General features: G+C 44.4%; 1 protein-coding gene across 2 annotated transcripts in view; it reads right to left on the reverse strand.

The window, feature by feature from the left end:
- Nucleotides 1–3,918: 3,918 nt before the first annotated feature.
- The window catches only part of TTC7B (tetratricopeptide repeat domain 7B), a 1,510,908-nt gene continuing 1,490,340 nt past the window's right edge, over nucleotides 3,919–24,486 (reverse strand). The window contains exon 20 of one of the 2 annotated variants that reach the window (XM_085626529.1): nucleotides 3,919–5,745. In XM_085626529.1, the coding sequence (XP_085482655.1) occupies nucleotides 5,524–5,745 (222 nt within the window). In that variant the 3' untranslated portion in view covers nucleotides 3,919–5,523. The remainder of the gene's footprint in view (nucleotides 5,746–24,486) is intronic. The other variant, XM_085626530.1, reaches the window with a different exon arrangement.

The following is a 24,486-nucleotide window of genomic DNA, read 5'->3' on the forward strand; positions in this document are numbered from 1 at the left end:
TCCAGTAGGAGGTCTAAATATGGTGCAGTACCTGACCACATCTGTATTGTAGTGGGTCATTATTGATAGTGCATTGGAAGCACTAATTATAGTCGCTGCTGTTTCAGAGAATCTCTTCCTGGTGTTATCGAGTCTCCTGTCCTGCCTGGTGGTGTAGAGCATGGTGACAATGGATTTCTACAAGCACTTCGACTTTTTTGATTTCTTTGGGTTTTTTATAATGGGAATTACCTGACAATTTTGAGCTTGATGATGAGTGCCTGGAATGGCTATGCAAATAGACCTGGGACCTTCCACAGGACCAGGAGCGTTGCGGAGTCGATTGGCATCGGGTAAATAAGAGCTCGAGGGAGTGCTCCAGAGCCGCCTTGGAATTCATGGCGTGACAGTTGGGGCAGGCCTTGGAGTCGCTGCACGGCTCCAAGCACCAGAGGCAAATCAGGTGGAGGTCTGTCACAGACATCTGCCTGTGACAGGGACCACAGGGTTTAAACCCCACAGCTTCATCAAACAACCCTAATTGCACAGTGGGAGCAAACGCTAAAAAAAGGTTGACAAAATGTTGAAAAATAGTCCAAAAACTAGACTGAGGTAGCTCTTGTCGGATCGGTGCTGATAGCACGGAAGAAAAGAACTGATGTCAGGGCGATAATGTGGCACCTATATAGGCATTGCACACGTAACTTCTGCTGTTGATGACGCAGAGCTGATCTAAACCATCTACTGGCGCGTAGTTGTACTGCTCAAGATTTTTTTGGATCCAGTTTGAGTCCTGAGGAAAGGTAAGGAATATGCGGGAAGAAGTCTATCAGATTTTTGTGACAGAGCCAAAAAGTGTTACTTCATATATGCACATCGTCATCGCCTTCTACAGTAGAGCACGGATATTAAGACCACTTTTAAATCCAAGGCACAATATGTGTTGGCAGCCTGCAAAGTCCATGTCTTTTTGGCACCACAAAACAATTGCATTCTGGGCCAGCATATTATGGAGTATCATCCTAAATATCCACTTGCTAGGGGTATCATGTGTAGGCAGCATCATCATCGTCACAAGCCAGTGTCATAGAAGGAGCGGCAGAGGAGAATGTCATGGGTGAGACAATGATGGGCTGTTTAGCGTTAAATGCATAAACGTGGCCTGCTATGGTGAATCTGAGGTTTTGAGTGAAGACAGTCTAAAAGGCATTCTCTCGATCACTTACTGCGGATTGCGGAAAGTGGGTGTCATGGCCCACCAGCATAAATCAGAGTGTTAACCAACATAAGCTGAGTTGCGTGCTGTCATCGGAAGTGTCTCCATATTGCCAATCTGCAAAAAACAGCTAGTACAGCAAAGCAGCAGCTTCTTCCTGACTTTGCCCCAGATAAGATTGGAAAACGTCTTCTGCCTCACCATATTCTTCCTCGTCAAGGTATCTCATTGTCAAACTCCTCTGTGTCAAACAGGCATTGAGCAGGATATGGTGAAACTGCTTGGTGACGTTTGCTCTGGCATCAAAGGTATTGGAAGGCCATTTTTTGTGATTTGAGTCTAAGATAGTGTTTTTATCGGTGGAGCTTTCGTCGATGGAACAGTTGTCAATGAGGTGGTCGTCGTTGACAAGGTAGTGGTTGTTAATGAAGCTGTTCTAGACGAATTTGCTTTAGTTGCTTGCTCATCAAAGATGTTGTTCACAAGCCAGGTGTCCACGGTGGCACATTTGAGGACTTGTCCTTTGTGGGGTCTTTGTTGACAGTATTTTCTTCATCAATTATGTTATTGTCGCTGTTTTTCAAGTGTGTTGGTGGCTCAGAAACCATTTTGATGTAATTCTTTTAGTCAAGATGATCACCTAAGGTGATGGACTGTTATCCCTGGATTTCCTAATGAGTTTTTTAGGAGGTTCTTTGGACATAGATGGTATCTCCTCAGAAGTGGCTTTGGGAGGGTATCCTTCCACATAATTAAGCTTTTATGGTTTTATTTAGATGTTCTTGTGGAACCATCAGAATCTTCATTTAAAGATGCCACATTCTTTAGAGTTTGATTTCTGGAGATATAGTAAAAGTCTATCCTCCTTGTCCTTGAAGGTTTTTGTGGAAAATGCATGACAGATCAAGATCATAGACTACTGGTGAGGATTAAGGCAATCCATGTATTCCCTGTGTTGATTTTCAGAATTAAGCCTCTTTTAACCCCTGTTTCCACAGGGCCTAAAATATCTTTTTGGGAGGTATAACAATGTCTTATTAATGCAGATATAAAATCCATAGAAGTGGAATTCATCCTCAAAATAATAACCCAGTTGAGTCAAAAGGTCACTTATCTGAAGAAGACAGAGCACAGAAGACTCCCTTTGCACACAACATGCGGTACAAATCTGAGGTATGGCGGCATCAGAGAGGAGTGGAGTTTTATAGTTTTGCTTCTGACTGGTTGAAGTTTAGGTCTTTTTAAACGATGCAAATAGCCTAATAATGCAACCATGTTAAAGATTTTCAGGTTATGTTTAACATTGCACAACTCACTATATATACACCTTGGGACTCCAAGCTCGACTACGGGGATAATTCTGGCATGTGAATTAATGAAAGTTCCAATACTAGAGATTCTCTCTTCCTGCCTATATGATGGGAAACTACGCAGCTTTGTCTTTCTAAATGCAGAGCAGACCACCAAGGGGCAAACCACAGTAGAATAATCTGTTTCATGGCCTCCTTATGTAAGACTTATAAATAGGCTTGGTGCTCTAACCTACTTACTGTCTGGTGTTCTTCCCTGACTAAAGTGTCACTGACAAATACTTCACTTTGTCGGAAAACCAGACCCACATATGGATGACGAGTAGCAACAGGACTCCTCAGTGTTTATTAAAGTAAAAGGTGAGAATGATGTCTCCCTGAATATAAAGCCACTTTTTCCCCACATAGGTAGAACACCTTCAGCATTTTGTTGTCTAGGTAACACAGGTTGCCACCCAGTTAAGAACCCTGACTTCCACAGAAAGTACTCCATGGATTGGAATATTGGAGATACCTCTATTTCCAGCTGGTGGAAGAGCACTCTGTCTATAAGGTTGTATTTTCCTGACCACTAGAACAGGTCTAACATGATCAAGGGGGAGCAGGGAATCCGAACAATAGCATACAATTCTTGGCCCTAATGCTAGGCAAGATGCAACTGGAATCTTGCTCTCTAGTGATGCGTTGCCATGAGATATGTCACCCTCTAAAACCACTACTCAGAAAATGGCAATATAGAAGAGCTTCGATGAACAGGGTCATGTTGCATACTTCAACAGCAATACCCATTTCCTACCCTTCATGGAGGTCAGAACAGGGAAATGCAATCCAAACATTCAAGCCTATACCCGAGAGATTTGGCCTGTTCTTTCCTTGATCCCCAGAAGCTTGCCTTGTATTTGCAGTGGTTACAGATTAGGTTAGTGAAGTTTACTAATTTGCTGAGGGCTGCAGTAGTACCTGAAAAGAAAGAGAATGGACTGTATGTGGTGCCAGATGACAGGTGTGAGAGGTCCCAGAGGACTCGATGTGGGACTGACAATCTAACCAGCACATGTTCAGGAGGTCTGTAGAAGTGCTATCTGTTTCTTCTTGGGATGAGCAGAGACTTGGTGGTTGGTTCATGTACTGGGTTGAAATAACGCATGGGGATGGACTATAGATGAACATGCTTTCTATTAACTGCGACTGCAGGCTTTTTTAAAAATTTCATATGAAGGGAGATAATGAAGTGTAACTAACAATATACACTGTTCGGAAGTCTAGGTCGTCAATCGATTAGCATGATCCGTTTGTGATATTCACGTTTCCACCAGGAACAAGTCTGAGATTACTAATCAGGTGAAATATGGTACTTTGCAGAGTTGCTTGAGCAGAGCGTGACTACCTTAGCCATGCCTTGACAAAAAAAAATCCCATTAAAAACCATTTTATTATGAACATCGCATTTTTTATGTTCAGGCAATGCACAGGAATGTCACTAAATATTCCATTTTAATTCGTCTTTACATATTTTCATTCATAAATAAACTCTGAATTCACATTATAAAACAAATACAGTTACTAGTTTGTCCTTCTCGAGAGTGTGTGTGCGTAACAGGCATACATAAGTAAAATATACATAATCTTCTCTTCGGTATTGGCTCTAAATAAAGCTGACGCTGCATCACATTTCACAACTATTAACAACTAGTAAGAAGAAACAATGTATTGGTTTCCCAGATTGGCCGGTTGTGGTATAAGATGTCAGTCCCGCTCTCTGGAGAAGACAAAGAGCTGTGAAAGTTGTATGAAAAGTGAAATGTCTTGCCTCTCTTCTGAACATGTTAGCCAGCTGCATCTTGAGAAGGGCTAGTAGCTTCATAGTATGTTTGCCGCATTGATGTGGCCATTAGCTTATTATGGCACATTAACCACGTGATGCGGCAGTTTGTAGGTCATTCTTCTGCTGGGTGAAAGACAACAGTTAAGCATTTTCCACAGCATCTGGACCTCTTAGATGGTGTGTGTGTGTGTGTGTGTGTGTGTCAGGCAACTGCCCCCTCACACATTACACCTATGTCAAAGCAGCCTATCAAGTTTTGCATTCCACGAAGTGGATGTCTGAAACTGTCCAAACACTTAAGGGCATCCTGTTTTGGGCCTGTTAATTTAAAAGTGAAAATCTGGCCAATAATAATAGATCTGCAATAATTCCCCACGTTCCTCGTTGCTACTGTAAGGCCACTGTAGAATTACCCAATCAGAGTTCTCTCCTCATTTGCATATAGTCGATGTCCCCATCGATACAAATCGAGCCAATTGCTGTGGAGTTTCTAGCAACCCTCTTCTTGTCTTAAAGCATAAATAATTCCTTGTAGTTCAAGGTTTGCTGGCATTCGATTTTTTTTCAGTTGAGGCTTATGCATACATGATGCAATTTTCCTGAGGCATTGACATGTCGGTGGTTGTTCACGCGGACCCATCAATCGGTCAATGGCCTCAGAACTGTGTGACTGAGGGACAGGAGGCTGATGACTGGTCCCTTTGTGGATTAAACAGTAAACGTATAAGGTATGTTTGTTAATACTTCCTCATACCCGGAAGGTAAGATGGATGGTTGCTTGTTTTGATTATGTGAAAGGCTTCAAAAGTATATGCTGTACCAAACATTGGAAACTATACTGGGTTTATTCAAGATCAAGTGACAGGGGAAACAAGGTTCTGCCTATTTGGAATAGTCCTATTGTGGCTAAGAATGCCCCCTAGTTAATGAGTGCCAACATGTTTGAAACTATAAAGAAGATAGAAGTTTAAGGATAAGAGAAACCCCACCCTCACCCTGGATCCTAATCATTTAGCCTCCAAACATAAGTGGCTCACTGTGCTAATCCATAGCCTAACCATTTTGGTCTGTTTGTAGAAGCTCTGAAACGTGCACGTTCCAGAGTTTTTTCCAACACCTACATTCTCCTGTCCACCAGGCTAGGGGATTTTTTTTATCCCTAGGTGTCAAAGCGCTGCCTTGGAGGGGCCACCTCAGAGGACTCGGGGAATGATGGTGAATGGAACGATGGGGCTGCTGGCCTCAAGCTCGAGGGCTGTCAAGAAGCACTCAGTGGCAGCACCGTCATTGCCCTGCGCCTGCAGAACCTCCCCGAGGCTGTTCCACACCTCATGCGCTGTTGAGTTGACCTGGACAGCATCTCTCAAGATCTTCTCGGCCAGGCTGTAGCGACCCAGGTGGTGCAATATCAAGCTCTGAAACAGGAAAACAATAAGAAACTTAATCATATAACAAAAAAATGCAACAAAACATTTGATGGCTTTTTTGATTTAAGATCTCACAAGTATATTTAATCAGAAATGAGTGGTAAATCTTCAGATGTTCTGCTATTCTACATGTATTATTACAAAGTAACATCAAAACTCATACTGTTCATCTTCATTACTTAATGCATATGTCTTTTATTTATGCAGCTCTTCATGGACGAAGTACCACAGTAGAAAAGCAATCTACCTTTTAGAGTCACGTGAGCAAGACATGCAGATCATTCTGAGATTACATTTTAACGCAATTTACTCTTTGGCTGCTTTGGGAACAAGAATAGGAAGGATCTGAGCAACAATTCAGTGCTGGTAAACTAATACCGTCAACATAAAGAGAATAAATGTTTCTCGTACAAAGGCACTTGGAAGGTTGTAATGAATTTTCTTGGCAGACCGTTTAAGGCAGCCAGTGCTCAATTTGTAAAACGGTAAGTCCAGGGTCCTTCTCCAGTAACCACTGCAGCTTGCAGTACCCATTGCCCCGGCCAGCGATGCCTGAAAAACTTCAGTACTATACAGCTTAGTTTTGGTCATGAAACCCGTTGTAGCCAGCATCTACACCACCCAGTACCTCACAAAGAGAAGAAACCTTGAATACTTGGCAGTCTGCCATCTCAGCTTAAAGCAAACTATCACGCACCCGTAGCATCTACAACTAACTTAATTCTACCAGTGCCATACCTTCTAGGTATTCTTCTCCACACACAAAGGCACATAGCCACAAAAATAAAAACATGATTCATTAGCAATTACAACGATCAATGAAGTTGAAACTGAATGGGGCCAGTCTACTCAAAATCCACAACTGCATCTATTCTCACACTTTTCTACCACACCCATGCTTAGGTACAGCTGCGTGCTCTCTGCAGCACGCTATCAACAGTCTTTGACACACATGCATGATACCAATGTACTTTGGTATCACAGTCCTGTCACATACTTTCCATCCATCTATCCCCTAGCATTTCGTGCTTAAGGGTCCTCTCTCACTCTTTTCTGCTTGAAAGCATGCCAAGGCGCAGTGACAAAACACTGTGAGAGCCCAACTCTGGTCCTCATGAGCAACATCTAGACACTAGCCACATAGTCCACCGGGCAGCACACTGGCTTATATCCAAGCACTTGCAAGGGGCGGTGTGCTACCCATCCATATGTACACTCTGGTGCCATATCAGGAGTAGGAAGCACCATATAAATTCATATAAAAATACAGTGACATTTACAAATATATTTGAGTAAAAACTACGTGGAAGAGCCCTCCCCAACCCAAATCACCCAGTTTAAAAGTGTTGGCCAATAGTACTGGCTTTAAATATGTTACTGTATATTATGGACAGTATAAACATTTAAATACCGCAATATTTGATAACTAAAAACGGAACACTGTCTACGAGTATGGAATGAATCAAGGTTGTATAGAAATAGAAAAGGTGAGTGGAGGTGAGATCTTGTATTGGTTAGTTTCTCAAAGAATAGGCAAGACTTAAATTCTTTTATGAGGTGCTGCTTGTTGGATGGGAGGTGGATAGTGTTCAAGAACCTGGGCGCGGTTTGAAATGGCTTGCTTTCTACTTTTCCTGCGTTTCTTGTCTCGTTTAGGAGATCACATGAATTTATACATGTTATGCCATTTTCCACAAAAAGATGTAATACTTGAGCAATGACACCCAACATACCTGTAAAAACATTTTCAATCTGATGAAGTTCTGACTAAGTTAATTCCCCTAATATGCTCATAAACACACTGCTTGATACTACATTTGACAACAACTCTGCAAACTCAACTCGTTCCTTCCAGTCTATCATACAACCCACCACATACTGCACTAGAATAGATTACTCAGATTGACTTTCACTCGCTCCTCGACACACCTTGCTGTCATTCAATGAAACTCAAGAGCTTCAATTTTAGCCAGATACTGACTGCTATTTACAAATATTCCGCTCAAAAATATTTCTCATGAGATGGGTGTAACAAGAGACTCCTGTGCTGAATGAATGGAAGAATGTCATGGTTATGTATCTGGAGGCAGAGAGGGTTACCTACAAGAACAGAGGGTGCACTCGTAAATTCCATAAAATATGGGGCAGTTGGATGAGATATTATAATCTGGAACCAGCAGAGGATGAAGACGAGACTCAAGGGCCTAAGGATCGGGGCTGACATCTTACTGGACACTTGCTGTATGCGCATACTACCGGTGGGAGGTACAATGAAAGTTGAATTGACTAAATGCTACTCGAGTGGTAATATGCCCCATGTTGGGGTTGTATGTGTTAACACTGTTACAAAACTGAAAATGAATAAATATATTTAAAAAATATATATATATTTCTCATAAGTACTTTCATAGATTTCACCTTTACTTGCACCATAAAAAACAACCAACACGTCTTCTCCGGGATCTCACACTTCGGATAAGCACATAAGATGACCCATTGATTTATCCTCCATAAATGAACAAGAAAATGGTACAACATATATTTATCAAATTCCCCACTTACACCTTTGTGCCCACCCAGCACCTCGAACTTCAAGCTTATAGAAAATGAACATAATTGCCGCTCGCTGCTGGGATTTGTGTTGGCTGCTGCCGTGGAGGGACTCCAAGGACCAGGAGCCCCATAACTGGTCACACCTGTGCTTGCCTACCCGCCCACCCACAAGCGCTACTTCACTCCTCGCGGCCCCCGCTTTGCGGGTTCCGCTCGCTGCTGGGATTTGTGTTGGCTGCTGCTGTGGAGGGACTCCAAGGACCAGGAGCCCCACAACTGGTCACACCTGTGCTTGCCTACCCGCCCGCCCACAAGCGCTACTTCACTCCTCGCGGCCCCCGCTTTGCGGGAGCCGCTCGCTGCTGGGATTTGTGTTGGCTGCTGCTGTGGAGGGACTCCAAGGACCAGGAGCCCCATAACTGGTCACACCTGTGCTTGCCTACCTGCCCGCCCACAAGCGCTACTTCACTCCTCGCAGCCCCCGCTTCGCGGGAGCCGCTCGCTGCTGGGATTTGTGTTGGCTGCTGCTGTGGAGGGACTCCAAGGACCAGGAGCCCCATAACTGGTCACACCTGTGCTTGCCTACCCGCCCGCCCACAATCGCTACTTCACTCCTCGCGGCCCCCGCTTCGCGGGGAGCGCACGGGCGCGTGCCGGGCTAAGCCCGGGCCAAGGGCGGGCCCGTCTGAGACCGTCCGAGACTGTGCGAGGCTGGGCTGGGCTAGCCCTCTTGGTTCTATAATTATAGACTGATAAGGAATCCCTGAACAAGTGGTATGCTTTGATTTGCTAAAGTTATTTTTTATAATCGGTTCCTTTGGACATGTCAAGTGGTACTTCAGTACTTCAATATTAGTAATTGTTAATTCTGTAATTAAGATGATCAATAAGCTTTTTATTTTTATTCTTTCTTAAAGTTGCCTAAGAGCTTAGGATATTTAATTAGGCATTGATTTTATTTTGTTGTCTGTATCACACTCTTTTTATATATAGGGGTAATTTCTATAAACACGAAACTAATAACATGTCAAAACGCAAACTACAAAAGGGAACGAACAATATAGTTGAGACCCCAGGCTCCACTATTGATTGCTATCTTGTTAAGGCGGTTAGCGCCATTAGTGTTGAGATAGACAAGGCGGAACGGCGCCTCTATCTAGGACTAGGTAATGGACCTGGTTCTACTAGCGTGATCGATTCACAAGTGGAGTCTAATGTAGAGTCTAACACAACTAAAGATCTACACATTGTTTCCCATCTGAACCCTTTATGCCCAGACTCTGCCCCAGATTCCCCGGACCTTAGAGAAGTCCATAGTCTACCGTTAGCCAATGGATCACCTCTCCCTAAAAGGAAAAGGAACTGTAGAAAAACTAAGCAAAAACAGGGGATAGTCAATAAAGGCATAAAGGCTTTAGCTCTTAACCCCATAGTGGAGCATACATCTACCCTGGGAACTATGTGCGATTTACAGGTTAATAAGATCATAGCTGCCCTATCCCACACATTAGAATTACACCTCAAACCACTGCATGATAAAATAGATCAACTCAATGGCGAGGTAGTTAGACTTAATGGGGCACTTAATAAATTCGAAAATATGGATAAAAAGAATATAATTGGGCAGCAGGAAGGACCACAAGGAACAGGAGCAATACCTGTTTCAGGGGTTGCATCAGATATCCCTAGGAGTGGAAGAGTCGGAGAACTGATAAGTCCTAATTCTAGAGAATTAAATACAATAGCTAACACAGCCCCTTCAGGACAAAGGAAGGAATTATTGGGGAATAGCTATCCCTGTGAGGCAAGTAACCAAGGTATTAGGAATACGGGAACTACACAGGTATCTAGAAACCAGATAGAGAAAGACTCAGAGGAGGAAAAAAGGGTTAGATCTATTAATTTACCCCCGGATTGCTGCCCGTATGTGGCAGTATTGGTGAATATTCCCCCTCTCAGTCCGAGCACAACAGAAACACATGCATCCCTTAAAAACAAAGTGGTGGATTGGTTAAACCGTAACTGTGGCTATCCTGTTAATCATGCGGATCAGATCCTTACGACAAGAAGAGTAAATTGGATCGGTCCTTTAAGGAAATCAAAGAAGGGTGACTGTGTTATTGTTAATTTTAAAAACCCGTATTATGCTAGGATTACCCTGGAAAGAGGTTCTGCTCTGACTGATAACGAAGGTAGCATTTTACCTCTTCCACTTGTTTTTTTTACAGCCATTTAAAACAAGATACACCTATGGCTACAGATCTGGCACACCGTAGAGCTAACTGGACATTGCCCCCTTCACTATCTTTTGCCCTTCCAACCCATAACAGATTTCAACTACTCAGTAATCTCGAGGTGAATGATTGACATAGCCCTGCCCGCCACGTTAAAGGAATGGCGGGTCTTAGGAGCACTAACAAACAAGGGGATGAGGGATTAGTAGGACAAGTACCATTTAGACAGGAGCCAAACATACAGGGGGATAAAAGTATTTCGAACGGTAGGAATCTGAGTAAAGAGCAGGGAGAGCCTCCTGATGGTAATATGAGCGAAACCATGGAAGAAGATTATTTCTCCCCAGGTTGTGATCTCTACGACTAATGTGTTCAGGGCTGCCCAGTACCCAATGACCCAGGTAGCTGAAACTATAGAGAGCCCTATAGTTTGTGGATTGAGTATAGCCACATGGAATATAGCCGGATTGACTAAGAAAAGAGAGATGTTAGGCTGGATGGATTTTCTCGGCAAACATGATATTATATGTCTCCAGGATACTTGGTGTCCAGATTACGTTAATTTTGATGGGTTTGTTTCTTTTAATTTACCCACTCTGATCTCTACAGCTGGTAGAGCAAAGGGGGGGGGGGGCTGTTAATACTTATGTCTAATAACCTGCCCATAGAAGCTAAAACGTTTTTAAATGTTGGATGTCACTCACAGGTACTCTGGTTACACCAACAAAATGGACGGGAAGTCCTGTTAATCAATTTTTATAATAATTTGTTTGATTGTACACGACACAAGGTAGTTATAGAATTGGAGAATGCAATTGATAAATTGGGTAATGAAATAGGTGTTAATCTTGATATAATTTGGGTGGGTGATTTTAATACGCAAATATGCCCTCTTTCTGCGACTAAGGTCTGTGGGATTAGGAACGACATAGGAGACGATTGTGTGCACTTCCCACATAACCCTTATGGAGAAATTTTAAACACACTTCTGGCCAAATTTGATCTGGACATTATGCAGTGTGCAAGCGATGGCTCTGGAAATCTGATTCCAACTTTTACAGGTAGAAACGCAAATACCACTGTTGGAACTAACATCCGGGGGTAGCTTGGCTCGAGTGGGAAGGCCTATACCCGATAACATGTTGTGCTTGCATCACATTCATTTCACGCTTCAGCGCACCACCACCAAGAATGACGCTACACCAAGAAGTTAGAAAAGGTGGAAAAGCTTTATCTTTCCTTATTTCTTGTTTCTTTTGTCTTTCAGATCGAATCAATCAATGTTTGCTTATAACTCATTAGGGTCATATCATTCCATTGTTATTAGACTGACAGTAAATCAGATTCACTAACGCCGTAAGTGAAGTCAGTAATCATAGCGTTACCCACAGCAATCACCTAGCACTTTGTATAGAGTTCACAGATTAAGCGCTGCACATAACAATGGCTTAGACGCTTCAAATTAAGTCAACCAACATTATTCTGCACATAGCGTTGTCATTGCTGTAAATAAGGTCAATAAATATTATGCTGCACAGGGCATTGACACTGCTTTAAATAAAGTCAATAAATATTATGCTGCACAGGGCATTGACACTGCTCTAAATAAAGTCAATAAATATTATGCTGCACAGGGCATTGACACTGCTGTAAATAAAGTCAATAAATATTATGCTGCACAGGGCATTGACACTGCTGTGAATAAAGTCAATAAATATTAGGCTGCACAGGGCGTTGACAAGGCTGTAAACAAAGTCAATAAATCTTAGGCTGCACAGGGCGTTGACACTACATTTGTGGACTGAATGTGTCTTACTTCAGAGCCTGGCTGGGGGCTTCATACTCCACTCGGACCGAAACAAGGTTGGTTGGCTTGCCCCCAACTCCCACCAGACCCTCTGCTCTTCAGTACCTGCCCCGCAGACTCGATGACGGGTGTTTCCCCTGTCCCTTCCCCAGGGGAGGGGCGGCTATGGGCCTCACTCGGGTCTCCCACCCTCCCCTGGGGTTACCTTACTCTTCGGCCAGACATAGGCCCTTGCGTGAGCTCCTTGGCCTCCCAGCGATGTCCGGGCCGAGGGCCTTTCTCACGTGACAGTTCGGCAGGAGGGAGGGTTGAAGTGCCGAGGTCCGCTCCTCACTCGTCCTGGGTTCGCACCCGCAGTCGCCTAAGCAACGCGACCTGCGAGAGCACAGCCCAGTCAGCAACTCGGGCAGCGGCGGGGGCGGCGTCTCGCAGCCCGCCCCCCCGTCACGTGATCTGAGTACCAGAACTTCAGGCCTAGCGCGGCCCACAGGAAACCTCGGCGGCACGCTCTCCTCACAGAGGACCGCGTTTCAAACCACAAAGGCAGCGATGGGGCCCCAGTCCTTCTTACAAGCCCCTGATGACAGGAGGGTTGGTCCAGCGGACCCCAGGCCACAGCGGTAAGGGTCTCCTTATGGAATCTCCAGCAGGGGTGGCTCAAGTTAAGGGGGTGATCTACAGCTCAGGGGCAATCAACCCGAACAGCCAGTTTTCCCGGATCTGTGGCGCTGGTCACGTTTCTACCTAGTCCAGAACAGCTGTCAATTACAAGGTCTGGGATACTCCAGGGCTCCGACAGCAACAGGGCTATAGAGACTTTGAGCCAGTGATGGAACTTCCTATCCCTATTCCCTTTTGAAGTCCTGACTAGGCAAATAGCCCATAAAGTTGGCTTATTCCCCAAGGACAGAGGCTAGAGGCAGGGTCAGGTCACAAGGAAGGGGGCAGTGTCAACCGGGGGGGAAAAGCAGGCCCTAAGTACGGTCAATTCCCCCCTCTAGCGCACCCACCTCCCCACTCTGGTGCCTGGCTCCTGACTACCTCACCTCACACTTACTACACAAAATGGCCGCCAACCCTCACCTCTATATATAGCCTGGGCCCTGACTAGCCAGAGTGACCCAGAAGGTTCTGGAACCCCTCATGACAGCCTATGGCCCAGGTTCTGAGGTGACAGTTTAGGCCACCATTTTGTAGAGGAGACCTCATCCACCCTCCATTTTGGAGAAGCACCTTGTGCCTCACCCTCAATTAGTGAGAATGGGCACCCAGGGCGTCAACGTCAACACCAAAAAGTGACTAGTAGACAGAAAAAATTGGAGGGTAAAGGGAAAAAAAATGAGGAGGGAACAGCCAAAGGACTGGCAGGTCTAACAACCACTATAGATCACGTATTGGTCTCAGTAAATATTGTCTCATTCTGTACCACCCCGTGGATAGAAGATCTATTATTAAGTGATCATAATTGTATTAGTATGACATTAGCCGTATGGGGCAATAGATGCCCGGTAATACAAACTATGATTGGCAATATAACCCTGTGTAGACCAAATGGTACTAGAATAAAATGGAAAGGGGTTAACCCGGACAAGGTAATAAAAAATATTGTCACTGAGTGTTACACTGAGATCCTTGCGAACTTCGATGATAATGTTGAACCATTCCTGATTTTAACGAATTTCTGTAAAATTAACGGAACTATTAATAGCATTATGACGATAACATCTAATAAGAAATCTAAACAGAATAGAGGATGGTTAAACCATGCCTGAACTCACTCTCTGAATCTGCTCAAACAAGCACAGTCTAGTAGGAGTAGGGATTTGGTGCTTGTTAAGAATTTAAGACTGGCTTATAAATTACATCTAAAACATAGAAAGAGAGAGCTCCAAGAGGAGGCCTGGGATAAACTAACAATGGCTGCGGATACCTCAAACAGCCAGCTATTCTGGGAAACAGTTAACTCACCCTTTCTTTAAAATTAGGTGGTCCCCGAAATGACATCTCATGTTAGCAGTGAGGCATGGGTTGTGTATTTCTCTAGTATCTTCAACCCAGGAAATGTAACCATAATGGATTCAGGGGATTTAAGTCCCTGGCCGATTCTACCTCTTAATATTACACTAGTAGAGGTAGAACAAGGAATTAATAGCAGTAAGGGAGGGAAAGCCCCGGGCCCGGATAGTGTCCCAATAGATGTTTATAAAGCCATACCTGCTCTCTGGGGCCTAATATTTAATAGAGTTTTTAATGCTGCTGTTATGGAAGGAGCTCCTTCCACATGGGGCGAATCTATAATTATCCCCATATTCAAGAAAGGGGACAGATCCGAAGCGAAAAATTATCGGCCGATCTCTCTCCTAGACTTGTCTATCAAAATTATGAGTAGGGTTCTACTCGTCAGGTTAGAGGAGTGGGTGGAGGAAAATCGGATTTTAACTCAATCCCAATATGGTTTCAGGAAAGGCCGGGGGACCCTTGAACAGTGTATTAACCTGGACCTAGTAATTGGAAAATATACACGAGCTAAGCAAGGGTCCCTTTTCCTATGTTTCGCTGACCTAAGCAGTGCATTTGATTTAGTGGATCATGCCATGTTATGGCGGATTTTATTAGATCTTGGTGCCCCAAAACCTATTATTTTCTTTTTGGCTAGGCTTTACGAAAAATTAGTAACATCAGTGCTGTATGGTCAAAGGGGCGAGTGTACTCCCAAATTCAAGGTTAAATTAGGCATCCGGCAGGGCTGCGTCCTTGCTCCACTGCTTTTTACACTTTTTATTAATGAAGTGGATGCAGCACTTAAACTTGTAAAGTCTGATGCACCCCAGGCGGAAGGACAAGATGTGCCGGTCCTGCTTTATGCAGATGATGCCGTACTTTTAGCGAGAACACCTATAGGCCTACAGAAGTTAATAGAAAAGTTTGTTGATTTTTTTAAGGGTAGAACGTTGCAGATTAACAAGATTAAAACATATGCTATGGTCTGTGGTCCACGGCCCGTGAGAACCAAATCCTTTTTTGTAGATGGACAGAGAATACAAACAGTAGATAAGTTCTGTTATCTAGGGATAACCTTTTCTAGTAACGGTAAATGGTCACAGGAAATGATGAATGTTAGGTCTAAGATGGCAAAAGGTGTACATGGGATTTTCAGGTTTGCCGCCAAAATAGGGGACCGTCGCATTAAAGATATGATGCATATTTATCAATCAAGATGTACCTCAACCGCACTCTATGGTGCGGGGGTTTGGGGTCATCACTACCATGGCGATTTGCAAATAGAGGAAAATATGTTTCTTAAAAAGTTGCTCTGTTTACCCACTTCAGCGTCCTCTGATCTAACACATAGCGAAGTGGGGATTAACTATCTAACGGACCTTATCGGGCTAAGACCATTATTGATCTGGAGATCTATATGGCTGAAAGAAGAGACCGCGTTCAACAGAAAAATTATCAAAGACTGTCTTCAACTAGATAACGGTTTAAAGATCCCTTGGCTCAATTATATTGTACAAACTTTTAAGGATGTATTTAAAATAAACATTCTAGAAAACCCCAATGAAGAAATAGAAATGTCCAAAACTGAACTGAAATATATATTTTTGAGGGAGAGAAAGTTTGTACGACAAAAGAATTAGTGGGCAATTAACAACTTGCCAGTTCTATTACTCACTCTTAGAAACTGAGGGTTTCCAAGTATATTTGAGCCAGGTAACTAGATCATCACATCGTTTTGTCCTCACAAGAATGAGATTAGGCATCGTTCATCACTTGGTAGCATTTCCCTGTGTAAAAAAGTATTCCGATTCCCCCTGCCCATGTGATGGACGCACCAAACAAAGTACTCTGCACTTTCTGCTTATATGTGATTTGTTTTTGAACCTCCGTATTGCTTTCCTCAAACCTTTGTTTAAAAAATATTGCACTTTAACTACAAATGCTGCTATGAGTCTACTGTTTACAATGCGAGAACCTGATATTTGTTTTTATGTTGCGACCTACGTTCTGAGATCAATTCATGCCAGGAAAAGTATGTTGTTTTAAAGTTGTATTAACAGTCACAATCCATCAATTTAACGAACTGTACTGGTTTTTAATAACGATTTTTAAATGTGCTTTTATGGTTGTTTTATATGAACCGAATAAAGCTTATTGAATCGAATCGAACATAATTAAATACTACAGCACTGCCTTGGACAACCAGAGTCATCTCATTAAAAAAAACTCCAACAAATTCCAATCACAATGTTTCCATAACCTCTTCAACAACCAGACTTCACTGTTTCACAACAATTCACCTGAAAAACTTCTCCACTCGCATATGGAAACAGCACACATTATCATCTTCTGCTACAACTATAAAATAAAACACTTACTGGTTCACTGTCTTCTTCAATATACTGAAACAGTAATGCACAAGAGCTAATTTCCAGTCCAATCTTACTCCAGTGCCACAGAAGACGACGAAGCAAGCCTCACTGTAAACTCCCCCTTTCTAGATAACTCTTCAAAATCACCCCTCAGACTTCAAAATCATTGATTGGACCATAAATCCCACCACTTGCCTCGAGGTAAAATCAACAAATTCCAGGTAGTCTGCAACTGTCCGATGTTATTAATAAAATCACTGTAAAATATTACTGCATTCAACAGAATCACCACTACATGGACCTCTCAAGTCATTGGGTGTACCTCAAGTGGAACCCTTTTTAGGTCTCGCTGACTGGCGCTACTCTGCGAGGCTTCTAGTTAGGACTTTAAATTCGGACCACACGCTTGTGTGTGTGCTTTTAATTTTCATCACCCACTATTGGCCTTTGCGTGCGTCTTTCTAAGAAAGACAGCACGCAATTGACCAAAGGCGGGTGCATGTCCCGCCTTATCTCTCCCATGGCCTAGGGAGCTCGGGAGCGAGCAGCAGCGCGGCCGGGTGCCAGCTGCATACCGCACTTTCTTTACGCGGCCGCGCTTGTGTCAATTATACTTTTTCGTCCTTTTCACTGCTCCCTGCCCTGTGAATGACATGCGCGCACCCGCTTGGTATATGTAAAACAGTGCTCCCTGGGTTTTAACGTAGAGAATTCTGAAATACGGTTACTGCTAAAAGGATAAAAAAATAAACCACGCGAGTAGACAAACAAAAAACTAAAACCGCTTCGTCGCGTAGCAAGAATACGGTTTTAATAAACTGAGGACCACAAACAGATATCTGAAAAAACAGCAGAAAAAGCTAATTCGTAGAAAATGGGTGAGGGAAAACAAAGCTGTCAATAGCACGTGACCCCGAGCTGCCTGCAGCCTCCACAGTGCAGAGGTGGGGGCTCTTCGTATAGCTACGAGTTTAGCCACCTAAAGGGCCCCTCAAACAGCACTGCCAAAGGGCTCATGCTGGAAATGTAGGCCTACTGTGCAACGCGCCGAGAGACACTACAAGTCCCAGAATGCAACGTACTTATAACCCAACAGCTAGAACCGAGTGAAGGAGTCGCGGGGCTTGAGGTATTTTGAGACCTGCACTTGTGCACAGCAGGGAAATGTGCAGACGGGGGTAGGGGCAGGAGTGCAGGCACTCGGCACAGATACTGGGAACATTCTAGAAAAGAAGCAGAAGGGATAACATCTATCGCACTCTTTATGGGGAGAGGGGCAGGGGAGGCCTCCAGGCTCCGAAAGTTTCCCAGAAATCGAGAGACTGGTGCCAGACTTTGAACCTGAAGAGATTACAGCACCGAGCTAAACAAGTTGAAACAAAAAGGGAAAGAAGACCGCGCTAGATGCTCTGTGTACCCCAACTTTACCGGATTAAAAACCACAGGCCACCCAGTGCCTGAACATCTCACATGCCCAGCGAGGCGTGTGTGTGATCACAAGCCACCCAGTGCATGAACACCTCACATGCCCAGCGAGGGGCGTGAGTGATCACAAGCCACCCAGTGCGTGATCATTTCACCTGCCAAGCGAGGGACGTGCGTGATCACAAGCCACCCAGTGCGTGAACAACTCACCTGACCAGCGAGGAGCGTGAGTGATCACAAGCCACCCAGTGCGTGAACAACTCACCTGCCCAGCGAGGGGCGTGCTTTAACACAAGAAACCCAGTGCGTGATCATTTTCACTGCCAAGCGAGGGGCGTGAGTGATCACAAGCCATACAGTGCGTGAACGTCTCACCTGCCAAGTGAGGGACATGCAGGGGGTCACAAGCCACACAGTGCTGAAGACCTCACCTGCCAAGGGAGGGACGTGCAGGGGTAAGAGGTCACAACCCACCCAGTGTGTGAACATTCTACCTGAGACACTTTGGTAGTAAGCGTTATATAGACCTCCGATGTGCCCCACACGTTGCCTTGAGGCACTTTGTTAGTAAGCGCTATATAGGCCTTGATGTGCGCCGCATGTTGCCCTGATGCACTTTTGAGTGTAAAATGCCCCTGAAGACTCGCAATTCACCAGTTGACGGCATCTGTGTAGTCTCCACGCCCTCCCCCTCCAAGAGTGAACCTTTGTATAAACAGGCTTGCTTCTGGAGGGGGTACAGAGAACCCCAACTGAGTGAGGTCTCCAGAAAGGCCTTGCCCAGCCTTGCCCAGTAAGTAAGGGGTTAGACGTGTTTTGGTCCTAGATGGGCTAGTTGTGGGGACTCGTGTGACGTAGACAAACAGCCTGATCTTCAACGTCATGACGTATGAGGTCCCCAAAACCCTGACGACGCTCCTCGACCACCGTACACGGTCACCCATGATAAACTGCGAGGCTTCTCCCAGATACCTGTAGCAGTGGGGACCACCCACCGAGCAACGTCAAAGGTGGGGCGGAGGTGCCCTTCACTGACCATGGCGCTGGCAGTAGGCCAGTTTGCCCTCCAAAGGGGCGTCAATGCTCAGTGTCAGCTGGTTCACAGTCGAGGCCCCGCCCAGGGGTGGTGACGCACAGGATGTAGCATTGCAGTATAATGAAGAATGCTCCAAGCCAGGTAGTTTTTCCATGTAGGTTTATTGAGTAGCAGGATACATAGTGGAGTGAGTAATCCTTAAGTCAGAGAGTAAGCAAGAAAGTAAGCAAGAGCCCCTTCCCTGCTGCTCAGCCCATCCACCAACTGATTCACGCATGCAAACATTCCAAACACCAACATTATATCAAGCAGTCAATCTGGTTGAGCAGCAGGATACCACAAGAATCCTGCAGTACATTTATTAGTTCAATAAATGTAACCAGCAGTTACAAATGCCTACTGTCGCACAGCGCAGTAATGATGAAGGTCGATAGCTTCCGTCTAAAGCCAACAGGCCAACCCAGTCATAAAACATTTAAGGAAGAAGTGCTAGGCCCCGTTCTAAAGTTTGTAAAGTGACTTCCGCCCTTCTTCCTTAGTGTCTCAGCACCTCGTCACATCATCGAGTGGACCGAAGTGCACCATGGGAGGTGAAGAAGGAGCAGGGGGTCAAACCCCTGTCTAAAGACCTCCACCACCCAGTCTGCAGGCCCGGCTCCCGCAGGAACTTCAGGGTTAAACAAATAGCCAGGATTCCTGCTATGGAAAAAAAGTAGAGGGGTGAAAAGGAGGGTAAAACGTGGAGTTTCCATTGAGAGCAGCAGCTCAGCTCAGGACCGAAAGTATGTCACTTTCCAGCCAAAAACGCACCAGATGCCGAGCGCTGGCCCCGTCCGGGCCACGGAGCTGCGCTTCCCTTTCAGGAGCGACAACCAGATGGGCTCTATGATCGGAAACAACGTGAACCACAAACACACGAAGGAAAACCTGCAGTTTCAACCTCTTTGGCAACAGCACCGGCCTCTGCCCCCAACCCCTGCCCTCCTGTAACAACGAAATTCAACCGGAAAACCTGAGAGAGCACTGCGGCTAGAAGTTGTACATAAACATCTCAGCACAACATTCAAAGAAACAAAAACACAAACTGAATCATAACATTGAGGTTAAATAAAGGCGATTCATGGGCGTCAGAGGGTCGATGTCCCTAAAAGTGGGGTCAAAGGCCCTTGTCACCTCACAATCACAGTTCAGTCATTACAATGCACTAGTAATGGCGTCTCTCTGCAACTGATGAGGTCACTGGCCTCATGGAAGGCAGCCAAGTGGTCAGGGTATGAGCTGGGGGCCATGGTGAGTTGTGCACTGTGGAACTAGGAGGTCGGACTTGCACATATTTTACAGACTTGGGGAAACGGCCTCGTTTACCGATGCATACTCACTTCCTTCCAAACTTGGGCACAGAGGAAAACAAGCATTTGCAATGCAATAGGTCTCGCATTTACGTGAGTTTGAGCTATTGACATTGCAAATAACAAAGCCTTTTTGTAGTAATTCACTCCAGATATTAAGTTGAAGATGGTTTATTGATTGAAGTAAATATGAATACAGCAACCTCCAGCATTACATTTCAGTACTGGTTTACATTGGAACCTTGTCTTGGCTATGACTCCATTACATCACAGGTTCATCATTCAGTTCTAAACATCACCACATATCTTCCCCCTTATAGAAATAATTGAAACACATTTTACATGACACCCCATAAAATTGATGAACAACGCAGAATCAAGAACATATTAAAATACAAAAATCAAAATACATTGAAATTCATAAATGAGACACCTTACACAAATCTCCCACGCTCCACTTCTTTCCATCATCTAGAAGGGCCACAGAACCTTCCACAGATATCACTTTATGGGGCTGAGAAAACTTACTCTCCTCTTTCTTTACAAATCCAAATCTTCTTATCACCACCCAATCACCTTCCTCAAAGACCAATTCCTTAACAGCTTTCCTATGATCAAATCCAACCTTGCTACGCCTCTGATTTTCCAGCACTCTTAATCTCATTTCCTCTCTATCAACCCAAATCTGCTTCTTTTCTTGCAACCACATAGGAGATTCCTTAGTTCCCGGCTCCCTTCCCTTCAAAGCAACAAAAGGAGAAACCCCTGTTACCGTGTGAGGTGTGATTCTATGACCCCACATCATCCTTCTTAGTTCATCCTTCCAGGACAAACCATTCGCCAATGAAAGTTGGACAGATTCCATAACCATACGATTTATTCTCTCCACTAAACCATTAGCCTGTGGATGGAACAAAGCAACTTTATTGTGGGAAATCCCAAGACTACATAAGTAATTGCTCATCTCCGATGAAACTAATTGTACCCCATTATCAGTTACCAGTGTCCTTGGTACCCCTTCTTCTAAAGAAACTTCCTTAAGAAATGTTATCACATTTCTTGTAGTTACTTCACCCATGGCTTTGCATGTGAACCATTTACTATGGTAGTCTACTAAGACTACCAAATACCGGTTATTAGTACCTAATTTCTCAATTGGGCCTAATATATCCAACCCCAATTTTTCCCATGGTTTTTTTGGATGCTCTATGCACTTTAAAGGAGGATTCCTTGTGATTTTCACCTTGTCACTATTACTACACGCATAACATTCCTTCACTAAATCCTCCACATTTTTGTCCATTCCAGGCCACCAAAACGACTCTCTCAATCTCCGCTTGGTCAAGCTCCTACCCAGATGTCCCTCGTGTACAATTCTTAATATCCTAGGTCTCAACGCAACTGGAGGAACAATCCTACTTCTTCTCAAAATCTTATCTCCCTGCAAACTCAATTCATCTTTCACTTGTAAATATTGTTTATATTTATGCAATGCAGTAGGATCAATCCAGCAATTGATAATGAGTTCTTTCAACCCTTTGTACTCCTCATCTCTCTCCGTTGCTTCCCTCCATTCATTTTGATTTATAGCAAATTCATTGTTCACCTCCACCATCACGTCATCCACATCCAAAATTTCCACACAAGAATCATCTTCTACCGGCAATCTGGAAAGACAATCAGCCATCACATTTCTGTTTCCACGTACATACTCGACAACAAAATTATAATCTAGAACAGAAGTCAACCATCTAGATATGCGGGGAGTCACACTACCATCCAACCCACGACCACCCTTGAATATGTGCACTAAGGGTTTGTGGTCAGTTTTAAGTACAAAAGGTATTCCCCACAAATAATACCTAAAATGCGCTATTCCCCAACAACACGCAAGCGCTTCCTTTTCAATTGTCGAATAACTTCTCTCTGCACCTTGTAACCTTCTACATGCAAATCCTATAATCTTTTCCTCTCCTTCTGACACCTGCAGCAGTACAGCACCAATTCCCACATTACTTGCATCACTAACTAAAATAGATTTCCTTTTCGGATCAAAATGCCCTAGCGATGGTGCACTAGATAAACAAATCTTTAAATCATCAAACGCCCTTTCACAGTCCGAATTCCATTCAAAGACGACTCCTTTTTTCAATAAGAGTCTCAATGGTTCCACTAACTCAGTAAACTTAGGAACAAACTTAGAGCAATATTCAGCAAGCCCCAGGAAAGATTTCAATTGGTCCTTATTGGTAGGACAAGGTGCTTCCTTGACCGCCTTTACAATACTATTCTTTGGTCTTATTCCCTCAGCTGATAATGATGTCCCAAGTAATTAACTACTCCCAATCTTACCTGGCATTTTTCCTTCTTTATCGTTAACCCACACTTGTCAACTCTCTGTAAAACTTCTTCCATGATCTCATCATGCTCTTTGAACGACCTCCCTACTATCATTATATCATCCTGGAAACACATCACCCTCTCTAAACCTTTGAATATGTTCTGCATAACCCTTTGAAAGACAGCAGAAGCTGATGCCAGCCCAAATGGCATCCTACAATATCGAAATGCTCCTAGCGGGGTCACAAACGAAGTCAAATGTCGTGATTCTGGATGCAAATTTATCTGATGATAGGCTGAGGACATGCCTAAGACACTAAAAACACATCCCCCACCCATCACACTTAGCATCTCTCCAATGTTGGGCAAGGGTTGTCTATCTACCCAGATGTTTCTATTGAGGTCTCTCAAGTCAATACACAAACGAATTTTGTTGCCATCCTTAGGGGCAACAACAATCGGAGATAACCACTCCGACGACTCAATCGGTTCAATAACCTTGGCTTGCAAAAGATCTACACCCCTTCGCTAAATGACCTCTTTTCCCACAAGACCTGCATGTAGCATTCCTTGCACCACATGCAAAACTTGAACTTAGATACCCTGGACACCCACACCTGTAGCAAATTATAGGCCTCCTTTCTCCTGTTTTGACAGGTACATTCCCATAGCTCTTATACGTTGCCTTCTTAAATTCCTTCTTTACATCTTTAACTTCCGCTGATATTTCTTTTTCAATTACTGTTAATGAACTCTCTGGACTTTTTTTCTCTTTATCAATCTCTTTGATCCAATGACCAGTGTCCTCCATGCTCCTAGCAATTTGAATGTGGACCTGAGCGCCTTCCTTGCGCGCCCTGCACCTCCAGAACTGGCAGACGCTCTAAGCGCCCAAGAGGACCTGTCTGCCCCCCCCACACCCCCCCCGCCACCAGTGGGGGACGATGAGGATTCCTATGGGATTCAACCAATGAGAATGGTCTCTCCCAACCTTTACGCCCTGCTCCAATTCCTACTCCATCTCCTGCCATCCATGAGAAAGATGAAACCTCAGATAAGCTGGACCCAGACAACCTGATCCACCCCAGGTCGGCAGATTGGTTCCCATCCCCTAAGATCGGCAACTATGTGGCTGGAAGCCTGAGAAAGCGTTGAAGAAAGAGGCCCGGGCAAAACTCAGGGCGGAATGTCCGCACCCTTCCCTCGCAGGTAAGGTGTCCCTCACTACAGAGATAGACACTTGAATGGCCACCTTCTTACAAAAATACTTCAGGGACCCCAAGAAGAGTATAGATAGGTCATGGAAGTCCTGCCAGGACAAGCTCCTGGATGGGTGGGCCCCCTTACAAATATTCTGGAGCTGGCTGAAGGGGTAAAGGCCTCAGGTTCTATCATCTAGAGGAAGACATTTCTGCACGGGCACAGCGCCCTGTAATTTTCTTAGGCAACGCCAAATGCACGTTGTCGACAGAGAGACGCCGCTCTCTCCTCATAAAAGTCAACCCCACGTTGGATGGACTTCGCTTCCATGGACGCTGGGCAGTAGCTCAAGAGGGACTTTTCAGGGAGCCTTTTGTGAAAGATCTGGGTAAATTTGTGGCCACGCTTACAT

Source organism: Triturus cristatus, chromosome 9 (genome assembly GCF_964204655.1).
Source record: "Triturus cristatus chromosome 9, aTriCri1.1, whole genome shotgun sequence".
Taxonomy (NCBI): Eukaryota; Metazoa; Chordata; class Amphibia; order Caudata; family Salamandridae; genus Triturus; species Triturus cristatus.